At 38.4% G+C, this 26,837-nt stretch overlaps 2 protein-coding genes across 2 annotated transcripts; both read left to right on the forward strand.

Moving 5' to 3' along the window:
- Positions 1-3,504: 3,504 nt before the first annotated feature.
- On the forward strand, positions 3,505-7,129 carry hoxc11a (homeobox C11a). Its single transcript, XM_066710394.1, is given in 4 exon segments — positions 3,505-3,798; positions 3,801-3,882; positions 3,884-4,596; positions 6,233-7,129. Coding segments are annotated over 4 exon segments (1,056 nt in total). The 5' UTR covers positions 3,505-3,770; the 3' UTR covers positions 6,466-7,129.
- A 3,052-nt stretch (positions 7,130-10,181) lies between these two features.
- On the forward strand, positions 10,182-25,553 carry hoxc10a (homeobox C10a). The gene is given in 5 exon segments (XM_066708463.1): positions 10,182-10,446; positions 10,564-10,755; positions 18,808-19,022; positions 19,025-19,816; positions 24,683-25,553. Coding segments are annotated over 3 exon segments (1,251 nt in total). The 5' UTR covers positions 10,182-10,446; positions 10,564-10,755; positions 18,808-18,841; the 3' UTR covers positions 24,961-25,553.
- Positions 25,554-26,837: the final 1,284 nt, after the last annotated feature.

Here is a 26,837-nt window from a genome sequence, read left to right on the forward strand (position 1 = left end):
AGCGCAGTGATATGAGATACAGCGGATTGAGAGAGGAATGTGTACAATTAGCGTCAGGATGCCAGGGCTTTATTTATATTTGTATATTTTAATTGTGTGGTTGGGACAAAGGCCATTCCTCAAAGCTAGATGGTTTACAGTGGTCATGTGTTTGTACAAGCGCTCTTATTAGGGTGTATTTTACTGTCAGATTCACCGGGCGCTTTCCAGAACAGGATAAAGTTTTATTTTTATTTGTTTATTAGTCCTACTGCTCTCCAGGTACACTTTATGTTCATGCTGACATTCAATCTAATCCTTTCCCAATGTGACAGGGAAATATACAGACGCCATTAAATATAACCCTTATTTACAGTACCACTTCCAATGAATATGGAATACTCTTATATATATATATATATATATATATATATATATATATATATATATATATATATATATATATAGTGGTGGAGAGGAAGAATTGTCTTTCCACGTTAAAAGGGGATTACTACAGCGCTACAGTGCGTTTGGCGTCATTTAAATTACATTAATGATCGTCATTCGCAATGCAGAGAAACCGCACACCAAATATATTGGTAAGAAATCAGGCTGCAGTTCTTCGGGAATGATTCTCTCTATGAAGCGTGGCCCAATTAACAGAAATTATGTCACGCTTATGAATGGCTCACTGCCTTCCGTGTTTCTTTGTTAATTGTTTTTTTTCTTCTCCCTTTTTCTATTTTGACTTATACCAGAAGCACTCAGATTGAATACAGAAATTTAACTAAAATCCATCGGCGCTGTTGGGTGTACGAGCGAGGGAAACTGTGTCTTTACAGGAACACTGATGATCACAATGCTTGCTCTAATGTATACGTACCATTTTGTTTGTTTGTTTGTTTGTTTGTCTCCTCTGATGCTCGTTTAATTTCTCTTTCCCCCTCTTTCCTCTCCTGTTTCCCAGAGAACAAAGGAATGTGCCATCGCTGGGCCATTCGCCGTTTTATGGTAGTCAGGGAAAGGATTTTAGTGGTCAAATTCAAGTGCTGTCTGGGCAGCTGTCTGCTTTCTTTGTACTTGATTGCAGGAATCTCTCGCTTCAACCTTTTATCTGCAAAAAGAGACTTTAAACAAACTGTCCCTCGAAACGGGTGCCAATGACACATACCTCTTTGAGAAGCCCATCTCCATCCAACTGTGGACGTGTGAGCTCGGGTTTGAGCAGAATACAATACAATACATTAAAAAACATTGTCCACAAAAAATGAACAATTTTCACTAAACCGAATTATGTATGCATGTGTTTATACATATACATACATAGACACACATATGTAGAATACTCTTAAAATACTTGGAATACAACCCTGTAGTATGAAAACACTAATACTGGGATATAGAGAGGATTATGAACTTTAAAAAAACATCTTTCAGCTTATACAGCATTGCATTATGAGTACTTGGGGTTGATTTCCTGCCACATCATATTTTAATGAAGAGAGAACATGGGAAAATAATTAGCCTCATAAACAATTGCTAGTCTTATTAGTTTTACTTGGTATTAATATTGGTCTATAAAGTGCCCAGTAAAAGGTCCTCTGACAGTTTAATTAAAAGTTTGCCCCAAAGCAAAGCGAAGCGGTCGAAACCGGGTATTTCATCAACCTAGGGCCCAGGGTGTCTTTTATTTAATCCAGACCTTTTTGGAGTAAACCTCCATAGCGAGTGATTTCATATTAACATATATGCATCCTGAGTCTTGTGCACAAATCCTGCAAATTCTCCAATGTGATCGCATCTCTGCCTGCGGCGAGGTTAGGCAAATGAGTTTGTGCCGGGTTACAGGAATATACTTGTTCCATAAATATGTGTCGGTTTATTTTGTGTTGGGTTTTTTTATTCTCAAATAAATCATGCAGCAATTAATTTACCTCAATGATAAGTGTCAAACGTTGCCAACTCCAAACTTTTAATATTTTCTCCCCGCTCTCTGGCGTGTTGCGCCTGCAGTGCTTTCAGATCTACTTTAAAGAATCGTGTCTTTTTATTCAGCAGCAGGCCACTCCATGAGAAGGGGGTTTAGGCTTCTGGCGTGTGCTTGAACCTGGGGGAAATATAGGCAGCAAGGGGGGGTGAGTGGGGGTGAGTGGGGGTGAGTGGGGAGAAAACTGTTTGTGCTTTAAACATTGCGAACGTCACGAGATCATTACGAAAAATGAAAATCGGGATTTTATTGGTCCATTCCATGTAAATTCTATAGTTATATGAACAAATATTGCATGTATATCAAGAAATGTCCTTTAACAGTTTAGCTGTGTGTGTATGTATGTGTGTGTTGGGGGGGAGGGGGGGCGAGGCCATTCGTCAGTGTTGCCTCTCGTTCTGTTTGCGGTAGTGCAGGGCGAGCGGACAGGCTTTGTTCCCTGTCAGACACTACTTCGAGTTGTTCTGATCTCACTTCCAGATGTATTCCAAAGTATTCCTTTAAATTCGATCTGGAAACTTCCAGCTTAATGTTCCTTTTTAAGTGCAGACAGAACCCAGCCGCTGCAACAGAAATGGGCAATAGAAGACTGCGGATTTTCTCCTTTCTTCTTGTCTTTTCTTTTCCTATTTTCACAAAACACCAAATAAACAAAAAGTGGAGCACACATATTAGCCTGCAATGACCGTTCAGTAAATTACTTAATACAGATTTGTTTCGTACGTACACATAAACACACTCACATTATGTGTTTGTGTGTGTGTATAACGGTGCACACACACATGCAGACACTATATATATATATATATATATATATATATATATATATATATATATATATATATATATATATATATATATATATATATATATATATATATACATACACACATATGTCTGGATGTGTGTGTGCACCGTTATGGTTTAATAAAAAGCTTGTTAAATTGCGTTACATTTAACGCACGTGTTTATAGATGTTCATTTGAAGAAAGACAGAAAAGTCTTTAGTTTTACAGCCACATTACAGAGAGTAGATTACTTTTATAACAGTCACTAATTTTATTTCGTATTACAAATAAGGCAGGCGTCTAGGTATCATCCAGGATTGATTGACAATAAACCCACTCATTAAAAATTCAATACGGTCCTCTTATAATAATAAATATTTAATAAATGTTTGAGGGAGGGTTTTTGGAATATTTATTAAGTATTGAGTGGAGTGGCGGGGTTAGTGTTGTGATGTATCATTAGGGCCGGGGTGGAGGAGGTGTTGGGCCCCTGTTTAGGGGTTCATATGGAATCACACGTGCATTCGGGGGTTGGGCACACACACACACACACACACACATATACACATACACACATGAATGTATAAATGCGGGTTGCTCACACGTGTATATATGTGTGAGTGTATATATGCTGAGGGCTACCATTCCTGTTTGTATTTTCTTTTCTGTTTTGTGCGTCTTCATGTTTGATAATCGAGGAATTTTTAAATCATTCTAATACATTTTAGTAGTAGGATTTCTATCATTAATAGCAATAATGTCCTAACTTACCTGTGGAAGGTCTATACGTTTAAACACGAGAACAGCTTTTTGACACTGTTTTGCCTTATTTATGTTCGTTTTTTTTTTTAAACCCAGCTTGGGTGCTTGCTAGGGGAGTGCCTTGAAGAAAATGGGCAGAAATCTGCTATTGATTTTCATAATGCTCCTGCGGTGTTTGGAAACCAATCGTTTGAACCTCCGAGATCTTACCTAAGTGAACCACTCCTACGCATCTAAGTGTTCCAAATTGATATATGACAATATCTACTTTCGATCACGTGTCTCGGGGCGACTTAGACGGATAGCGCGTCATCTCGCCTTCCCAAATTTTCCCCTTCTGCAGTTCGAATCCAAAACATCTATCTATAGAGCCGGAGAACGGGAGAAAGATGTTTAACTCGGTCAATCTGGGCAACTTCTGCTCCCAGACTCGCAAAGACAGGACTTCCGACTTTGGGGACAGAGCGGCTTGTGCCTCCAACCTCTACCTCCCCAGCTGCACCTATTACGTCCCCGAGTTTTCCGCGGTCTCCTCGTTTCTGCCACAGGCCCCGTCTCGACAGATCACCTACCCGTATTCCACAAACCTGACTCAAGTGCAGCCGGTCCGGGAGGTTTCCTACGGCTTGGACCCTTCCAGCAAGTGGCATCACCGAAGCAACTATGCGTCCTGCTATTCAGGAGAGGATCTGGTGCATAGGGATTGCCTCCCGCCCTCCACCATGACCGAAATGCTCATGAAAAACGAGAGCGTGTACAGCCACCACCACCACCACCACCACCCCGGCACCAACCACCCTTCCTCGGGCTTCTACTCCAGCGTGGGGAAGAACAACGTCCTCCCGCAGGGTTTCGATCGCTTTTTCGAGGGCGCCTACTGCAGCGCCGACAGCCAGCCCGAGAACTGTTTACAAAAGAGCGAGGCGAGCAAGCTGGAGCCGGAGACGCAGGCTAGCGAGCTCCCCGGCGCCGCAGACCCGGAAAAGGACCCGGAGGATGAGGAGGAAAACACAAACTCGGGCTCATGCACCTCTTCCTCAGGCACGAAGGACGGCAGCGGCAGCAAGAACAACCACTCGAGTAGGTACCGAGCCGTAAATGGGAAAGGTTAAGGGACTAGCCCGTGTTTTTGTCGGTCAAATTTTATGTGGAGTTTTATAAGCATTCAAAGGATTTTATTATAACCTACAAACCTCTTTCTTCCAACACGAAGAATTTTTACGATGGGAAAGCGCTTTGAAAAAATGGGATGTTATACACAGACTCGGCTATCTCAGAGTCTGTGAAATTTTAAGAGCGCGCTATTGTGACAAATGCTAACTTTGATCATGAACTTGCGTTGGGCATTTTAAGGGATTTTCTCGTTGGGCTGTCGAGGGTAAAAATCAATTGGGCAGAACACTGCTTTTGGCGTCCTGTGAATTTTTTCTTCTTCTTCTGTTCAGACAGCCTGCATGCAAAATAACACCGACTAGAGGGGTTTGAGCTGTTAGCTTAAAAATGCAAATGTAAGAACTGGTTATTTAATTTAAATAGTTTTACTACCCCAACCCACATCTTCAATATTACAGCCTGAAAATATAAATACACACACAACCACACAAACAAACACACATACAAACAGTTGTAATGACTGATAATGTCTGCATTTCTTTACAAAACAAAGTTTTAGCTACTTAAATGGAAACAACATGTTTAACCATACATACGTGAGTGTAAGCATTTATCATTATTATTATTTATTATTATAATTGTTACTGTTTTTGTGTATAATATGCAAGGATTATACAACGTTACAATTTAATGCGAAGTGTAAAATCTTTACCCAATTCGAATTTAAGCATTGGTAAATATCTAAAAATACTATACAACAGAAAACAATGTCTGTTGGTGTGTTGCCTTTGCAGATTGTCAACTTGGGTCTCGCCAGAGAAGCAGAGCATAGAACACATACAGTGGAATTGCATTGATATATTATTGCTTTAAATATATAACAACATTATATATCAATGTGTAGTCAACAAGTTCAGAATCGAGAGGGGGATTGATTCAGACACAAAGAATGGACGAAACCGAGATCTGTGATTTCAATTCAATGCCTTAAAACACCTCTCCTGTCAGTATGAAAGTGCTGCAGAATGAGAGGAAGGCTGACAAATAAGTGGAATTAAATGTTTGAATAGACACGAGGACAGATTTCTGTCACAGAAAGGTAGATAAGTTCAGGCAGCTGTAGAAAGTAGAAATAGATGGTAGAACGTGTATATTTAGCTTCCAGAATTGTGATTTATCGATCGATTCAATTAAAAGTGAATAATGATTGTGTTCTCTTGTTAAGGATGCGCGCACCCACACATCAACGCTTTGGACGCCATGTAGTCTGTGATGGAATATATATATATATATATATATATATATATATATATATATATATATGTGTGTGTGTGTGTGTGTGTGTGTGTGTGTGTGTATATATATATATATATATATATATATGTATATATATATATACAGAGAGAGAGAGAGAGAGAGAGAGAGAGAGAGAGAGAGAGAGAGAGATAATATACACATAAAACATGTTACATCATTGGGCATTAAGGGCATTTGTATGTAATCGCATTATTTTAAGGATTAGGAGTACAGAAGGTTCAATTCACGGTAAACACAGTAATTTGTCCTTGACTTTGCATTTCCTGTTTGCTTGTTTCCTGTGAAGGTACCCCTCGCACACGGAAGAAGAGGTGTCCCTATTCCAAGTTTCAGATCCGAGAACTGGAGCGGGAGTTCTTTTTTAACGTTTACATCAACAAGGAGAAGCGGCTCCAGTTGTCCAGGATGCTGAACCTCACCGACCGACAGGTCAAGATCTGGTTCCAGAACCGGAGAATGAAAGAAAAGAAATTGAGCCGAGACCGCTTGCAGTACTTCTCAGGCAACCCTTTATTATGAACTATTAGCAGTCCCGAATTGTTAAAATACCGATATTGTTAATTATTATATATAATGATGAGAAGTAGGAATTACATCAGATACAACGGTCACCCGTCTCTCACAACAACGGCAGCAAAATAAATAAAAGTGGGCAATACAGACTTTATCTTATACTATCATACAGAGCGACCAGGCGGTCAAGAGAGACGCTTTGTGCTCCTGCAATATGAACTTGATCCGAATCAAGAACCAGCAAAGTATCCTGGTGACTCTGAGTTTTCTTTTGATAAAAACAAGGAAAGAAAAAGAAACAAAGGTGGAAAGAAAATAGAGACAATGAGCGAGAAAGAGAAAGGTAGAAGACAGAGACAAATTTTAACATAGCCTATCAGGCTCGATTTTCTATTTAAAGGATTTCATTGTGAATATGTGAAATATACTTACTTTAGTATGCTATTCTCGATTTCTTCATGCCCAGTGTATTGTACATTACTGTCGTTATTCGAAATATCATTTTTATTTTGCATTTTATGAGTATTATTTGTGAAATATTGAATATTCACAAAACATTTCCTCTTTCTCTCTCATTTTCTTTCTTATTCTTTGTTTGTCTTTTGTTCGTTCGTTCGTTTCTTGGTGAATGAAAAACACATGATATATATATATATATATATATATATATATAAATGAGAATGTTAAATAAAAAGTGAATGATAATTTTTTTAGCACAACACGGGGGCCTAATGAATCAATTATAACAATACTATCCCACGGCAAGAACTGTGACGTGTACAATCTATAATAAAACCATCATTTGTATAGACTCTATGCAAAAGGGCATTTTTGATTGTATATTTTGTTTTGGGGACATTCCTCCCCCCCCCCCCCCCCCCCCCCAGCTTCAAGAAAAACCAAACAAAAAAACAAGCAAGCAAGCGAACAACCTATAGCTTTACGGTTTGACTTTAACTTATTTGTTATTGCTTAATCTTGTTTTCTCGTCAGGAACTGCGAGACCGGCGTTTACATTTGACCTGTGCATTTTGAAAGTTAATAAGAATACAAATAAAAGTATTATTAATATTATAAAAAATATTTCTAAAATAAAGATCTGTTTCAAATACATTTCTAAGTGCGAGTTTTTGGTCTTTAAGTAGCCTACAGAAGGAGTGAAGACGAGAGAGTTTTGACACCCTGTAACGCTATGAAGACTGACTGCCAGATATACAGTTTTAAGAATGAAAGTTGTGTGTATTTATAAGCGGAAGTTATTTCTTATTAAAATTGGCAGAAGATATTTGATTTTCTTAAATGTGTGTGTATGTATCTGTATGTATGTAATTTTGATTTAATTTCACTTTTTCTTTTCTGAAACTTTAGTGCCATTTTGCATCAATAATGATTGATTCTCGTAGCTTGTATATATATATATATATATATATATATATATATATATATATATATAAACATACATACATATACATAGTTTTGAACTTTAGTTTGGCAATTTTCCCATAAAACCAAAGTAAAGGACTTTTCTCTTAAGATGAATTAAATCAAACAAACAACAACATAGAGTAAAGCCGAGCTATCCGCCAGCACAGGAGCCCCGCCGCGCAGAGGAATGCCGGGCTCTGATCTCCTGACAGCTGACGAAGAGGCAAAATTAGAACAGACATTACAGTGAAAATATCAAAAAATTCTGCAGAAAAAATAAGATTTAACCAATTATTGATACATATAGTGTGATCATATATATATATATATATATATATATATATATATATATATATATATATATATATATACACACACAAACTACTATTGTGTGTTTATGTATGTTTGTGTGTGTGTGTTTCAGGTGTAGTGGTTCAACATGTTTAACATATCTAAGAGACAGCATGTTTGTATATTTGAATCCAGAAGTAGTCTATCAAGTTTCACCGCAGGGGAGAGATATTAATACAAACTAAAAATAGCAATCAATTTAACTTGCAGGTATTGCTATGCACCTTTCAACATCAGAGTCGCTTTCTTGGCGTTATTTATTTCAGAGCACAATGCCGTCCATACACACCCCGTCAGACTCCCTGTTGATCACTTTAGTTCACTTTTCTGTGCACGTTTTTTCCACGGGCAACCTGCAAAGAATTAGGCAAATGCTGTAATGCTGAATTGGTTTTCGTCCAGGTATGACCTAGGAATAAAGGAAAACACATTTACGTGTGGAAGTGTGGGAGTGCATGTGGGGATGGCTGGAAATTTCACGACCACGGTGTGTGCCTGTACAAGACCCCCAAATCCTTCAGTTTTAGTGCCCAGTAAATGTGATTGCCAATGACCATCTGAACAATTCGTCCAGTCTAGACACTGTCATAAAGCCAGAGGCACTAAATAGCAGATTTTCTTCTCCCTCTCCCTGTTCCTCTCTCGCCCTCTTTCGCTTTTAATTGCACCGTCTGTTCTGTGAGCGACTTCCGCCGAAAATAGTAAACAAGTTACACTGGCTCTGCTTCCAACACCCCCCTCCTCTCCTTCGCCTTGTCCCATCCAACAGTCCCTCTCTTAATGAATGGCCGCTATACTTAGAACTTGGACGCGCAGTTCAAAGCGTCCCGGTCTGCTAGCATTCGAATGGAAACGCCAATTAAACCCCGGTTTATTGACCACGTGAAGCTTAACTTTAAGTCGTTCCTGGGGTTAAAAAATGGTACAGTGCAGAGAGGAATATAAAGAGGAGAGGAGAGAGGAGACCGAAGGAGTAAGGGGGGTGTGTGTCTGACTTTGGCAGTTATGGTTTATGTATGAGAAAGGTTGGGTTGCATCGCCCGCCTTTGTAATACATAAGACCGGGGTGTATGCTGGCTTCCCCCACACCTTTAAATGAACAGCGAGAACACAACATAAAAACGGTTCTTACAAAACTGCAGTTTCTGGAAAGAAAAGTGGGAATGGGGAAGCTGCATGATAACGTCTGTGTGTTTACGATAGGAGAGGAGTTAAATGTAAAATTCCCAAGGAAAAAATAAAGCTTTAATAAATGATGTCTTTGAACTTCAATAAAGTCAAGGCCGTCACCTTTAACCCTCGTATAATAAAGAGTAAGAGAGGAGCGCCTTTATCTCGGAAATCTGTGCGTCAAGGGGGGGGGGGGAGGCCTGCACACCCCCACCACCTCCACCACCCAGTGCCGCCGGAGAATGCACCACTCCAGCAGGTAATCACGTGATGCATAACTTAAGGTCGATTCCAGAAAAAGAAATCACTGCTGTAGCGGCTTTTATGCGCCCTGTAAATACGCTTTATTGTCCCAGTAAAAGTTTAATATTTTCACGCATGAAAAGTTTTATAAGTTGTTGGAGTGCGATTTTACAAGTGCTTTATTTTTGTTCCTCACTCTCTCTCTCTCTCTCTCTCTCACACACACACACACACACACACACACACACACACATATATATATGTGTATGTGTGTGTGTATATATATATATATATGAGGAGGCAAAAGTAACCAAACAAATATGTCTATCTATATATATACACGCACATATCTTGGCACTCAACTTGGAACCGAAGTAAGAAAGATGTATGATGTATTCATAAAGTGAAGGGTTGTTTGAGGGAGGGAGAGAAAGAGAGAGAGAGAGAGAGAGAGGGAGGGAGAGGAGGAGAGACACAGAGAGAGAGATAAAGCCGAATTGGCTTCAATTGTCACACCCGCCCGGAGACCGTGGCCCTTGTGTTGTGACGTATAAGACAGATCCCACTCTTGCGTCTCGGCTACAGAGCAAGCGAGCCTGTCAGCCTGAGCCGCAGGACCCGGCTAATTAGGAATATCGAGCGCCCGTGGCAGAGGCGGGGGGTGCCGGTGCGGGTGTGCTGAGAGTGCCGGTGCTGGTATCGAGTGACAGGCAAGGTGTGTTAACCCGGTACGCTGCTGACGTAACCAAGAAGTTTGGAATACATTATCTGGGATGAGCTGACAAACGCCACAACAATGTAAGAGATAAATCTCGGTCTGACCCTTTAAGCATCATATAGTTTTCGAATACATGTATCTATATTTATTTGTTTTTAACTTGTTTTGAGGCTGCTAATTGTCTGGGTGTGTTGCAGAGTGACGGGGAGGGAGAGGTGAGACTGGACGGTCGCCCTTTGAGAAAATGGACCGGCGATGCACTGGATAAAAACCGCTGCTTGGGAAAATCCGGGTCGCTGGACTTGACGTTTGTACCCCATTGGCGCGACAAAGATATTGGATTGTTAAAAGGCGAACATTTTTTACCCCCAGAGTTTTATTTAACAGATGTAAGACATTCTGTATGCAGCTAGAGGCAGGACGAGAGAATGATTGATTACAAAAAAGTAATACACAAAATGTTTTCATTAGCATATAAAACGGCTCTGTCCTCCAGGATACACTAATGAGTGTGCCTCACAACATGTGCGTTAGGATCTCAGATTATTGTGAATGGAGTGGCGATTGTAGAGTTGTTTCATTGCATCGATGGGAATGTTTTATATAACACTTACTCACTCCTGGACAGACGTGTGTATACACAGCAGCTTTATCGGACACATTGGAAGTCACGTGAATGTTAAGGATTTTTTTTTTTTGGCTCTCTCCCTTTTGAAAATGGCGTCGATTTGCTTTAGGGGAGACGAAGCTGGCAGTAAATTATTTACACTCGGGACTAATGTAAAACCATTCCTGCTCTAAAAGAGACAGAGACACAGAGAGGAACCAGACAGTAGCTCTCACAATTAAGAACCGGGAGATAAATTCAGTGGGCTTCATTGAAAGCTTTTATTTGATTTCATTTGATTTCATTTCAACACTACCGCGAAATGCACTGGCAGGGTATTGTTTGCTAATATATTTTACAGGTTTAATAGGCGGCCTGATGGAGAGAGGTAGAGGAATGAGAGGATATATAGGCCTACAGAGAGAGTGAGATGAAAGGAGAGATGTTGATACACGTCTTTGTTTAATTCTCAGTATTTTTAAATGAACCCTCTGAATACTGTGACTAAAATAAAACCGTGCGAGGACATTTCATTTGCGAAAGCACCAGAACAACATATTTAAAGAGTATACCTTTCTAGTGGGTAGCCTCCGAGTTAGTGTACATTAAAACCACACCTATAGGTAGATATACGTCCCCTCCTATGTAGGTGTTGAAAACGCTATAAATAACCGATGCAGGCCGTGCGGTGTGGTAATTTGTTTGGCCTTTGACGATATTTAAATTTAATATAATGCAGACGTGGCTGTACATTACAGACAGCTGATTTATAATTTTCTTTAAGGCGGAACATGCTGTAAGCATAAATTGTTGTGTCGCTCGTTATCAAGTGCGGACGCTGGAGTTGGGGAGAACTCGGAGGGCGGGGGTTTAGGGGTGAAAGCTGAGTCTTTTTACTTTTCAATTGGAATAGTCTTTCAGTGCTCTACGTTTATTAAAGTTATCAATACCGGAGCTGGCTCCCTGTGCCCTGGTTCATTGGGGCCGTGTGGGGAAGCCCAGGCATTAAACCACTCTGCCTGCTTCACCTATACAGGCCCAACCGGCGCAGACAGCCCGTAGGAGAGCTGTGTCGCTTTGGGAAGCCGAGAGGCCCTGTGTGATTATGCGAGAGAGCACTAAGTTTATATATTTATTTCTTGTGTGTGTTACTGTGCATGTTTTCTTTGGATTTTTATATTTATTGCAATTGCCAATTTTCAGTATGTGAAAATGGTTAATAATAGGCTTGATTAAACACGAGTAATAATAATAATAATAATAATAATAATAATAATAATAATAATAATAATAATAATAATAATAGGTTTATGGCCACTGTAAACACATACCAATACTACTATGAATAGTAATATTTTATTTTTTAATAAAAAATTGTATTACTTTATTTCCGATTATGTAGGTATAGTTCATACATTTCTGTTTGGATGGACATATTTGCACTCCTGTTCGCTGGCTATTCTGCCTGGAGGGTTAATTAATGTATTAATGTATTAATTTATTTTATTGACTATATATATCTTTTTAAATGCAATATGCAGCGCTTTTGTAACGTTTAGTACAGAAAAAAAGTATGATCTTCAACAAAGGGTGAAACTGTTTGAAACCTTCGTCTTTGTTATATAGCCCTTTATAATTATATGAATGAGTCAACAATACAATTATTATTATTATTATTATTATTATTATTATTATTATTATTATTATTATTATTATTATTATTATTACTACTAATTGCAATATTAGTAGTAGTATTAGTATTCGTAGAAGTAGTAGTAGTATCTATACTGTACTGCAAAATATAATGTTTAATGTACTAGCAAATCAGAAATCTCAATTGTTGGGCCCATATATTTTGCTGGACCTAGATTATATTTTGTGTTGCATTTAACTGCGTAGATCTATTTTCAAAACAAATCGTGTGCATTGAAAGAAAATGCAACTATAAGGGTTGCATTCATGACGATGTTAAATTTCCAACATGTAGTGCAGTTTTAATTTTTTCGGTTGAACACAGTGTACACATATATGTACATGCATTCACACATGCATGTATAAACAGGAATTGCATTAAAAATTATATTCTATACAGACATGCAATGTTTCTTTGTTTTTCGATTTTCGTTTTCACATAAGGCAACTCGCTTTTTCGGTTTAAATCGTCTCAGTTGAAAACCGGGTTAAAGCACCGTTACTGGAATTGTATAAAAGCCCCCAAATAAAGCGATTCAACCGTCTCAGTGTTTACGTATCTGTGTCCCTCTGTTGACAGTTTGGGTTGCTGTGGTTGTGTTCAGATAATTGTATTATGAAGACTATGACTATGAAGAACATGTTGTGTTGCGTTCCGCTCATTTTCTCTGGCTACTTAAGTGACCTTTATCTTGCGTTTGCTATTACGTGTATCTCTTCTTTGTTGCTGATTTTCGAAAATTCGTTTGATTAATATTATTATTAATAATAATAGTCAATAGTAGTAACAATAATAAAAACATACTTTATTATTGGTAGAGTTTTCAGTAATAATAATAGTAATAATAATAATAATAATAATAATAATTATTATTATTATTATTATTATTATTTTTATTATTATTATTTATTTATTATTATTATTATTATATTAATAGTATTCGTAACAGTAACACTCGAAGAATAAGAATCTGTATTTGTACACATTTTAATTGCATTATACATTATTAATTTAAGGACATTCTTATAATTATTATTATAATTATGGTTCTGTATATCTGTACTTATTTGTTCATTTTAAATGTCTAGGTCTGGATTGAAACAATACAAGGAGACAACATAAACATCAGAAGTTTTACTTCGTAATGGACCAGACACGTTCACTGTGTTCGTATTTTCTTTCTTCCCTGAAGATAATTAGCAAAGCGCAAATGGACAGCCGCCTGGGGCACAATCCGGTACAAAACCGTGGGGTGGTACAGGTGTGCGCAGTAATTGTTACTTTCAGGGAATGCTGTATACACAGAGACACGGGCAGTAACACACTCGCCTCTCTTAACCGGTGCTGTGTATTATTATGTTTAATATGTAGGCCTGATGTATTATAATAATAATAATAATAATAATAATAATAATAATAATAATTATTATTATTATTATTAGTAGTAGTAGTAGTAGTAGTAGTAGTAGTAGTAGTAGTAGTAGTAGTGGTATGTAATTTAGCGCGTCATAAAGCACGTTTTATCAAACCAACGTAAAATTTAAAGCATTTATACAGCATTATGGGGGATTACAACATCACTACCAAGTAAAACACATATACGGAGAAAAACATAATGTCAAATGTAATGGCCTTCTTTGAGAGCAACGTTAGGGAAAACGTGTGTGTTATCTCTCTCCCTCTCTCTCTCTCTCTCTCTCTCTCTCTCTCTCTATATATATATATATATATATATATATATATATATATATATATATGTATATATGCGCGTGTGTGTGTTATATATCTCTCTCTTTATATATGTGTGTGTGTGTATATATATATAGGTCTACACATACATTCAGTTTTTCTTTGTTTAAATGTAATTGCTGTATGCGAGAGTTGTGGGTGATTATTCCGTTTATTAAAGGCGTTGTTATTGTTTCAAGCACCCGTCCATGCCTCCCTTTGTGCAATACAGTCTACACCGCACTTTAGCAACAAAAGAAAACATAATTGGCGACTTTACAGTATCCGGGCACTCTCAAGACCACTGACACTGTATTGTTATAACAATATTTACAGTTATAACAACAACAATAATAATAATAATAATAATAATAATAATAATAATAATAATAATAATAATAAAAGCTAATTGGCTAGTTATTTTAAATGCCTAAGAAGAAGAAGAAGAAGAAGAAGAAGAAGAAGAAGAAGAAGAAGAAGAAGAAGAAGAAGAATTTGATAACCTTTGATAAGCCATTCATAGGCACACACGTTTGGTTTACTCATTGTTTAATTGGAATTTAAATTACATATTTGCACACACAAAATACTGTATTAATTCATTTCAGGGGGAACACGTGTACACAGCACAGGACACTTCTGCTCTAGATTGTATTTCTGCACGGGAGAAGTTATCACGGGTTTGAATGTGAACAATGGACGTCTTATTTAATTAATCTACATGATATTGCAAATAAAAACAAATAAGTAAAACACAGAAAACAGTGTTCCGGTGTATTTAAAAAAAGGCTAGACCAAATCAAAAGTTTGACCCACCCAAACTGCAAACTGCAAGTCAACACTCTCGCGTTGTCATTTATATATAGAAAGTGGCTTCTAACAACCAATGAAACCGCGACAGGGTACGGATTTGTACTTTGCTATTCTCATATAGGTCAACGTTTTGGTTTGCTCTGGCCCAAATTGCTTTGAATAGCAACATTGTGCTCAGAATCTCAACACTTTATGTGCTTTCATAATCCTCAATGGTTTGTTTAGTCCCTAAAGGTGAGTATTGATACATTCAAAGTAATATATGTGATTTCAAACATTTATTTTAAAGTTTAAGGACGTGGTTTAATGAATGCAAAAGACAAGAACATTTAAATAAAGGCGGGCGGAGGTTGCAAGTGAACAACAAACAGTAAATAACAACAACACACAGCAGCGACTCTGAGCCCGCAGCCCCGGGCGCGCTGCAGCGGAGGGTCATTGTCAGAGACCTCCTCGTCGGCGCCATTGAAACTGAGACGGCACCTCCATGGTCACTGAGAGCCGGGGAGCAAAACAATCCCCGAAACACCACAAGAACAGAAACAAACAGAGAGGGAGAGAGGGTGGCAGGGAGAGGGAGGGATGGGGGAGGGGAGGAAGAGAGAGAGAGAGAGAGAATGTGGGCTCAATCTGCACGTGCACTGTTTGTTCTCCATTATTTTTCTGTATTCCCCTATTCCGTATGGTCTTACTTCCTTTATCATACTACTACTACTACTCTACTACTACTATTATTATTATTATTATTATTATTATTATTATTATTATTATTATTATTATTATTATTATTAATAATAATAATAATAATAATATTGGGGACGAGAGAATTTCCCAGACTGCGTGTGTCGAGATGCCTGTCGTTGTCTCCACGGGAATTAAGCCCCGGACAGAGTGGATTTGTTTCCCGGCTCGTGTATCTGGTGTCTCGGGCCCGAGTCATCTGTGTTTATTTAAAATAGCTGTCGGGGATTAAAAAAGTACAGAGATCAGAGCCGCCACCCCGCCGCACTCAGACAGACCGAGCGAGATATCGATGTTGGCTGTCTAATCCTTCAAGAATAACAATAATATTCATATTTCAATTGTGTATTGTACCCAGGCGATGGAACTTTATTATTATTATTATTATTATTATTATTATTATTATTATTATTATTATTATTATTATTATTACATGTAGTTGTAGATCTACTCTATTCTATTTTTATTAAACAGAGACAATGGCCATTTATAAGAACAATAATACGAATAATAGCTGTAATATGAAGATTGGCAGTTGCAATAAGAATGCACTTACTGTGTTCCAATGCGGAAATAAATGTATATATCTGTAGGTACGCATGGCCTAGATGTAGTTATGAATTGTTACTATCGTTCTTAGTATTTGCAGTACTCAGATACTTCATTTTAATCAATCGAGGTCCACACAGAGATGACAGAGATGAAAAACATGAAAACACGAACTGTTCATTAAGGACAAGAACTTGCGTGAAATGCAAACTCTACGTGGGTTCACTGATATGGAAATACACCCTTCAGTCGGGTTCAAGGTTTACTAGATTGAGAGGGAGAAGAGACCAGGCGTGCTCTAGATTACATGTAAACCGAAGACGTCGGTTAAACTCTTTTGTTGTGAATTAAACAATATTCGTCCACTCCTCGCAATGTTATATAAACATATTTCCGTGTTTTCCGTCCCTCGCACAGAAATGATCCACAATGCAAAGAGCACCAGTGTAAACTATGCAATTAATACCATATGTTTATAATGTGTTCCCAGAAGTTTCGTGCTAAAGTCTTCGGCATTTGGCTTTACAATTTACAGACAAAACAAAGCAGTACTGTTGCAAGAAAGAAATACAAAAATGTTGCACTCTCCTTGGTCCTACGCGTTCTAAATTAATTCTGACATTTGCCCCATGATACTTGCACAGAAACGAGTTGAAGTTCAAGACGCACGGAGACACTCGCTTGGGCCTGCCGCAGAGTAACACTGAACGAATGCATGTGTACACGTAGATGTTCAGATAGAAATAAAAACAATAACGACCCCCCCCCCCACACACACACACACAGAAACACTACACAATAGTATTTATTATACGCTTTTATTATAATAATGGTTACTGCCTTTATCCTAGACGACTTGTATTAAAAAAAACGAACATATTTTGGTCAATATTCTGTCTTACGCGGGTGACCTTGCAATTATTATGATTTAATTATTTTTAGTGCAAAAATAATATAATATATGTTATTATTATTTTACAGACTAAATTGAGAGTTTGTGATCCAACCTGTTCTTCATTTTGCTTTACTTGCCTCTTATCATCACCACTATCGTGACGTAGGTTCAGAACGCACGTGCCACGTTGCAGCTATATATATTTGTCTTCCTTTCGTTTGTTTTTCCCCCCAGTTAACTCGTTATAACTGTACGAAAATATATACATTTAAGTTTGTGTTTAGGCTAGATATATAGGCAGACAGACAGACAGATAGATAGATAGATAGATAGATAGATAGATAGATAGATAGATAGATAGATAGATAGATAGATAGATTTACAGAAGCAATTCTAATGTTTAAACAGTTTGAACTTCGAATTATTTTTTCACATCGGTGTTCCTACATTAGAAATATAAGGACATGTTGTTTAAAAAATGTTGTACAATCCAACATCCACATTTCCCTATTCAATTTATTTTTAAATGTATACTGGAATTACATGAAATGGGATTTAATTCTGTACAGTTATGTTAATAATCGTTTTTATTTTTGTCATTTAAATACTATAACAACAATCAATGTTTTGGACAGAATTAAAAATATTTCAAATACTATAAATAATATCGAAAGATGCCCGGCGTTCTCCGCCCCCCCGCCACTTTTGAATAGGAACAAATAATAATAAACGAAAATTCTGGTTAACTGAAAAGACAAACGAATATTACTATGTATTTGGAACTTATTTTTGCCTTCCATACCATCCCACGTTTCAATAAATCGTCAAGGCCTTAATGCAAACAATAAAGTGTATATTACATGCACATTTCAGTAACAACAACAACAAGAACAACAAGAACAATAATAATAATAATAATAATAATAATAATAATAATAATAATAATAATAATAATAATAATAAATTCTCTAAACGAAAAATGCTCAACACCTGAATTAATTCAAACCTTCCAGGCGTTTTCCACATAAACATAAAAGTCCAAGTTGGGTTCAAATCAAACACAACCAGTAGCCGGCATAGTTTCCTGACTTGTTTACAAAACAGCCCATCTTTTAAACGATACAATTCACTAAAAATACCGAATTCTGTAAACTTACGATGTTCCTATATATAATATGCCATGGGTTTTCGGCTTCCGGTTCTGGAGTAAATATGTGAATTCGGTTGTTTTTGTTGTTGTAGTTGTAGTTCGATTTTGGCTTTTCCTTCGATTTGTGTTTTTCCCCGATGTGAATTTGACATTGCTTTCTTGTCTTGTTTTGATTTACCTCTCTCTCCTGGGTGCTTCCCTGACTGGTCGCCTCTCTTGACTTAGGCCGAATGCTTTTTTTCTCGCCCCCTTTGTTCCCTATGAGGCGCTGGGTGTTATTGCCACAGAATACGCACTAGATGGCGCCCTTACTCCACGCTGAGCCTCCGGATCGCAACAACTTGACCCCGCTGACGTCAGCGCAGTCTGGAGCACCAAGGCCACTTCCAAAACCCCATTGGTCTGAAAATCACGTGGCGGGGAGCCGTGCATCCATAATTATGTTGCTGATGATTTTTTTTGCCCCCAAAAAAGATGTCAGCTCCCAACAGCCGTAATCTTCCTCGGAACCCAGGCGCCTGAACCAAAAATGTCATGTCCCAACAACGTGGCGGCGGGTTCCTTTCTCATGGATTCTCTCATGGGCTCCAACGCGTACCGAGGTGAGGGCTACACGGCCAGCCCGGGGATTTACATGCAAACGGGCGCTGAGTATGGCTGTGCAGTGATGAGAAACTGTGGGATTGTACCATCCCCTCTCTCCAAAAGAGACGAGATCAGCCCGGCCAACCTGCCGCTCAGCGCCTACCACCACCCGTCTTACCTGCCGCAGCTGGACACCTGGGGGGCAGACCCTAAAAGTTCCTGCAGGATCGAGCAACCTGTTGCCAGACCTTTGCCCTCCTGCTCCTTCCCAGCCGCCAATGTCAAAGAGGAGGCGATGTGCTGCATGTACAGAGCAGACATCAGCGGGGCGAAGGAGGCTGCCGAACCGACCACCTACACCCGACTTGGGGCGGGGAGCAGCCAGCCCGAGCGCGCCGTGCCAGTGCCGGGCTACTTCCGAGTCGCCCAGGGTTACCCGGGGGAGAAGGCGCAAGACGCGGACGAGTTCGGCCCCGGTTTCGCCTCGGTGGTGAGCAGTTTGACCCCTCCAGTTGACACCAGCGGGACGCCTCCACTGCCCACCGCCGAATCCAAGCCAGAACAGCAGACAGACACCGCCGAGATCAAGGACGAGGACCCCACCGCGGCGAAGAGATTATCCGAGCTGGACAGGGAGAGCTACCCCAAGACAGACAGCAGTACAGACGCCTCGGACACCGAAGTCAAAGGTATTCGACCCTTTACCCCCCCACCCCCACCCTCCCCACACACACGCACCCAAACACACACCTTTATAATTCGCGCGTGTAAAGCTAGTAAACATAAAGAACTGAAGTGTGCGTGTGTGTGGAAACCTAGGTTGTGTGACTGACTGTCTTATTGATGCTAATATGAAATGTTTTGTACAGAAAAACAGACTCGTACAATAATGTTTCCTTTTGTTTTATTCTAAAGTTGAAACAAGGGCATTTGATCTACGGCGAATTCTCTATATACGTGGAAGCAGTAATATTTACACGTTACTCTACTGCCGTGTGGCAAGGCGTCTCTCTCTCTCTCTCTCTGTTTTTTTTTTTTTTTTTTGATAAACAAGGTGTGTTGGGAATGCCATTACCAGCTGGGAGGTATCGAGCTGGCACTAAAGCGCATTCCTCGTTTTATTTCCAGAGTGCGGTGAGAGCTTTAAATACGGGTAAACGATGTGATTAGGCAGAACTCTTGTTATTTATTTATTGTAGGTGTGTGTCCAAAGAAAAATGGCGTGCCTGGCTCCCGTTCCAAGCTATCAGCATATAAACACTTTTCAAAACGTACATGACAGATTTCAGACCTGCAATTACAGGGGCATGAACGGAATATTATCGCCTCTGGTTTGTTGAAATGATCTTCTGTGATGTGAATTAATTAATATTTGTTTATTGTTATCACTAGTTGACAGGAGTTATTGAGAGGAATTAAGCATAATATTTTATGAAAACAAACAAAAACAACAACAACAACAACAACAACAACAACAACAACTGAGCCAATCGGGGTGCAATGCTGTTATACACGTACATGGCAATGCAGTTGCACACGCAGACATATGCTTGGCCATGACTTACCGCACTGTGATGAAATAAAGACAGCGTTTAATGCAGCGAAGGAATTAACACTTGACTGCATTGCTCGGCAACGGTGTTGAGAAAACTGTGCCCTGTTAACATCAACTTGCTCCTTTAGCTTTATTTTTGATAGTGATTGAGTAATTTGATTGATTTTCGATTATTATTATTCATAATAATAACAATAGCTCTAGGGAGTCTATAGTGAACGTTCTGAACAATTATTTTAAACTTTATTACATAAGAAATATAACTTTTGTGGTTTTGTTTCCCTTTGTGCAGAATACATATTTAAACGATCAACAAGCATCTATCTTCTTTCCTTTTTTCCCATTGCAAAATAAATGGAATATAATACCGCCGGTATGACACTCTCTCTGTCTGTGAGTGTGTCTCTGTTATTGTGGGCAGAGGAGGTGCACCACTGGATATTTAGGTTGCTGCGGCAGCGGTGCTGGCCCAGCCTTCATAAAAGTAATTTGAATTGTGTGGTTCCTTCCTTTAAACTGGAGGTTTGTCTTTGCGGTTTGTGTTTACGAGGTCTTGGAAGGCTATTTTATAGCCTTCGTGTTCAGTAAAACAGAGGTGTGTTCCCTTGTTGTAAGATGGTATTTTGCAATAAAGCAACAACTATAGGACATCAAAATGAGAGACGGAATTTGTTTCTGTTTCTTTCTCCATCTCTCTCTCTCTCCACACACACACACACAACACATACATACAAAACACTCACACAAACACACACAACACATACACACAAAACACACACAGACACATAAACATTTAAATAGATGTGATCATATAAATATATGTGTGTGTTTATACGTTATATATCTATCAAGTTATTTATCAGATTATCTGAAACATCTATACGGTTTTATTTACATTTATATTTGCCTATATCTTAGATAAACAACTGGATAACCAATAAACAAACAAAAATAAAAAACATACAATGCTACACAAATTTAAAATAAAACACAGATACAAAAGAAAAAAAAATCCCGACAAGGACATTTAATCATTTTTGTGCAATCTTTATCATCAGATAGCTCTTTTGTATCTTTCTTTGTATGAATTCGATTTCCTTCTTTGATTATTTTTTCTTTAATTGATTATTAGAAATTGAACACAATTCTCAGATATTGTAAAATAAATGATCTGTTTCATGTTCTTAGATCTAGCAACAAATACGTTAAACCTGTAATAACAGGCAGTATGTAGGCCTATACAATTTTATCCGAATTTGGAAACAACAGCAATCTGAGATTCGTTTCGTCATCTGCATATCGTTCAGTTTTTTTGAGTTCAATTAATACAGTTCAGTCTGGAGAGAACTGAGAATAAAAAAATAAAACTGAGCTAATGGTATAAGTGTAAAGTTTGGGCAGTTACTGCTTAGACATATACATACACACTTACATACATTCGCATATACAGTCATTTGTTTATGTGTAGTGAAAAATCCAGGTAACACAGTAAATGGTACCCGGGGTCAACACAATGATGTTGTAAAGTGGACTACTACGTTTAATTGATTGGGGGAAATACATTTAATTAATCGATCTTTGCTGTACATGTTAATGCTATCTCTCGCTGTCTATCTATCTATCTATCTATCTATCTATCTCCGCTACCTTTACATTTTTTTCCATCACTCCATATTTCTATTTAGTTCTACTCCATCTATCTATCGGTATATAAAGCAGATGGGGAGATTGATAGAGATAGAGAGCGGACAGATCCTTGAGAATTGAGTGGAGTATTATACGCCCGAATGACCCTCGAAATAAAGTCATAAAAACCGAATATGCTTCCAAAACTGGGATATGTAACACACACACACACACACACACACACAATTCAGTACAGCACACATGATATCATTGTGCAGTGAATGAACTTTACACGCTTGTGTTTGAGGTTTGTGCAGTTGAAAGACTGTGTCATTGGCTGAGTCAAGAAGAGAAGGGAAAAAATCCAGGTTTTTATTGAACATGTGGTTTATTGTTCGAGCCTGCTGTGACACATAATCCAGACGGAAGTATATAACACTTTGATAGAAATCTCTCTTGGACTCTCTAATGGTTTTTGTTGGGCTTAACAGTTCATATCCCGTTTAATGAGCGCGCTCGCTGTATTAGCTGTGACGCTTTCTGCGCCGTATATATTCCTAACACTTGGGCATCCATGTCTGGCGATTGTAAAATGTACTAATACTACTTCTACTACTACTGCTTCTGCTACTACTAGTAACAGTATTTCTACATTACATTTTTTTTAACTTGGCTGAATAGTTATAACTTTAACATAAGTCATAAAAACAATATTAAATTACACCGACGTGCTTTAATCCAAAACAAATGAAGAAATAATGTATTTGAATACTTAGATAAATAGATGGATGCATGCATATCGATTGTATGTATTTTTCCCTCTTACTGTTAGTGTCATCTACCTATCTATACGTGTGTGTGAACTGTATATTCGTCATTGTGACTGACACTTGCTACGACAAATACAGTCAATATGTTGTCAAAGTCAAGGACATGACATTCGACATTCGGCAATTCTTTTGATGTGCATTGCAATTCCTGTTCTCCATTTTATTATACAGATTGTAACAGAACTTGAGTCTATTGGTGTCATAACAATTTCCGTATAATTAAACGCATTTAAACACAATTTTTACGCAGTGTAAATATTTTTTGTATATACAAAATATTTATATATAAGATGATAAATTGCTATTGTTTATTTTATTTTTTTATCATGTAGCAGCCTCGAAAGCACAGTGACTGAAAATGTCAGTCAAATATAAACAGAGGCAAAAATCTTAATCGTCAAAGATATAAAGAGATTTTAAAAAATAGGTAATTTCAAAGATATACAGAAAGATAAGTAAACAGTATTTTTACATGTTTATTCAAACTAAACTCCCAACACAATACAATGCTTTGTAAAGACAGGATATACGCTTTAATTAAGTCATACTATTTGCTGATACACACCCACACTCTCTCACACACACATATATATTCATATATCTATATATACATTCTTCTTTAAAAAAAACACATATCATTTGTAAAAAACAGAAGAACAGATTGATACGGAAAAGCTATATATCCTATATATCCTATATATAGAGATAATTATATAAGTGCGTTTGTATAGGAAGATAGATAGATAACAGACAGTTCAAATAAGAAATGTTTATTGTTCAGCCTATTTCAGCCGACATTATAAAACACCACATTCCACCATTGCACAAAGGCTCGTTTACACACGTATTTAAAAAACATAAATACATAAAATATCACAATTAAGGAGAAAGAACCAACAGGAACCCGAACATGATAAGATACCTCACATTCTTGAAAAACACGCACATAATACATCGTCAGCAATAGGACAGTTTAGACACCGCAGCTGCTGAAACCTTTCCAAAATTGCATTTCGGGTTATTAAAGTTGGCATCAGCTTTCATTCGGTGTCTGCATATGATTCTACAATCACCGCCCAAGACGGAAATGCGCTTTGATGGCGCAAAATGAACTTGTCCACCAATGGAGATTCTATAGTGATTTTTGCAATATAAGCGTGTGTCTGTTAATGTATATGTGTATGTAAGAATATATGTTTACAATGAATATGTGCATAGGTGGACTTTCCATGTAACGTTTTCGTTGAAGTGGCGCTTTACACATAGATAGCGCTTTTTTTCTATAGGCAGGAGGAAAACTAATTTAACGTATGTGAGTATAGCAGAGAATATCAATCCCACTGAGAGTAAGTCCAGTCTATCTGTATATTCACTAATTAATAAACCCCACACAGCACCGAAACGCGCAAGGAACTCGAAAGAAAGCCAAATCAAGTTCGAGGTGTTTTTAATGTTAATTTTCAATATATGCATATTATATTGGCATTGAACATTTTGGGGGACAGGACGCTTTATACCTATGTGCGTGTTTGTTGTCTCTACAGAGGACTTGAAAGCCGACAAGGCCACAGGAAGCTGGCTGACAGCGAAGAGCGGAAGAAAGAAGAGATGTCCTTACACAAAGCACCAGACTCTCGAACTGGAGAAGGAGTTCTTGTTTAACATGTATCTGACTCGTGAGCGCCGCCTGGAGATCAGCAGGAGCATCAACCTCACCGACAGACAAGTGAAGATCTGGTTTCAGAACCGGAGGATGAAACTGAAGAAACTCAATCGAGAGAGCCGCGTCCGGGAGATCACTTCGACCTACAACTTCACCTGAATGCGCTCCAGGACTGCGCGGCGGGACTGTGATCCACTGGCGGCCCTGGAGAAGGAACACAAATTAACATAATACTGAGAAAGAAAAGACAATATCAACATACAGTTTACGTACGTGGCCAGACATCCATACAAATAAAAATAAAACTAAAGTTAAAATTCCCCATTGCATTTCAGTGCAAAGACAACTTAAACAGCTGTGGGCACATAACTGAGTTTTTATTTTCTTTTTCTTATATAGATTGATATTAAATCAAAAGGCTTAAAAATGTGAAACTGTTTGAGAAGCGAGTTTACCAACGTACTTTTGTGTGCACGGGTAACACTTTCAAATGAAATTATATTGTTTGTGCATTGTGTAAGAAAATGTTTTTCTCTGTATTTAAAAAAGAACAAAATGAGTACGCACACTGCCTTGCTATTTTATTTACCTGTTTTATATGATTTTATTCCGTTCTATTTTATGTCACTCTTATTTTGTGTACATGTGCTGTTTGTATCGGATTGTTTTTAGTGCACTATAAAATAATATGTTCTGTTGTATTTGCATGTATTTTCCTTCCCGGAGCAATAAAATATATTACCTATATATTAATAAAAAACGTAAAAGAAATCACTTATTTGACTAGAATGATCAGTGGACAGAAAGGCAAAAACAGGGAATCTGGAAAGTTATTCTCCTGGCCCCCGTCTCTTTCTCCAACCGCTGTCTTTCCCCGGCTTGTCCTTTATGGCTTTCTGTGAGCGAGAGAGAGAGAGAGAGAGGGAGAGAGAGAGAAAGAGAGAGGGAGAGAAAGAGAGAGAAAGAGAGAGAGAGAGAGAGAGAGAGAGGGAGAGAGAGAGGGAGAGGGATCGTGGCAGTTTTAATATAAGTGGGAGACCATAACGTTGATTTAAATATTATCCAGGTGACCACAATAAGTCAAGGTCATAAAATAGTAATGTCAGGACGGTCCTAGTAAAGCGCTGGAGGTGGATTTTATGATCTGCAAATATAATGTGCTGCTGCAGTAAAGATGTGTTTAAAGGTGAGCGGAGGAGGGCTAATTCACAGCACGGGCTTCTATGTGGGGATTCACGGCTCATTCAGTTGGCTCTGCCGTGGAAGTGGCACGCTGTTGAGGATAGCGGAGAGCACCCACCGCGGGCAATGGATACCGAGAGCCGTTGGATTTCGGTGCTGCGCTACTGGCGAAGGCGAAGGTAGGAACACATGCCTCTACTTTTTCTTTGGAAACCAGCACGCTTGGCTCAGGGGAAAGGAGAAGGAGAGTGAGAAGAGGAGGGGGGGGTCTGGTTAGAGCCCGTGGACTTCTGAAATGCCAAACACATTATTTCACAGTGTTATCCATTGTTATTATGAATTGTAATGCTGTTGTTTTGCTGATTTCTTCTTCTTTATTTTTTATTTTGTGAAGGTGCGGTTGGTTTTGCTTGGTTGTTTCCCTGCAGATTTTGTGTTTTGTTTGTTTTTGTGGTGGTCTGCTGATGTTTGTAGGTGGATGGATATTTGTAGGTTTGCGCATTTGGAGTTCGCAAGGCGTTTTGCAAGTGTGCGTGAAACTTTTTGCTTAAAGCTTCGGTGGATGTTGGTATTGTGATTACAAGTTGTATAGCAACAGTAGTTGTAGTATTCACAGTTTGTTGGAATGCTTACAGAGAGCAAAGGGGGAAAAAAAAAGTTGTGTTCTCCCTCGGGTATTTGGAATTACCCTGAATCTTTGCGTGTGTGTCTATACCGCTGGGATAGCGATGCAGTTCAAGAGCGATATTTCTGGACACGATGCAGTTCTCCTTGGCAGTGACTGATAGATACCTCTCACAGGTATGTGAAGAGAAAAGACGGACTGGGGCCCGCTGCTCCATACTTCACCGGGA

This window comes from Amia ocellicauda, chromosome 7 (assembly GCF_036373705.1).
Source record: "Amia ocellicauda isolate fAmiCal2 chromosome 7, fAmiCal2.hap1, whole genome shotgun sequence".
Lineage (NCBI taxonomy): Eukaryota > Metazoa > Chordata > Actinopteri > Amiiformes > Amiidae > Amia > Amia ocellicauda.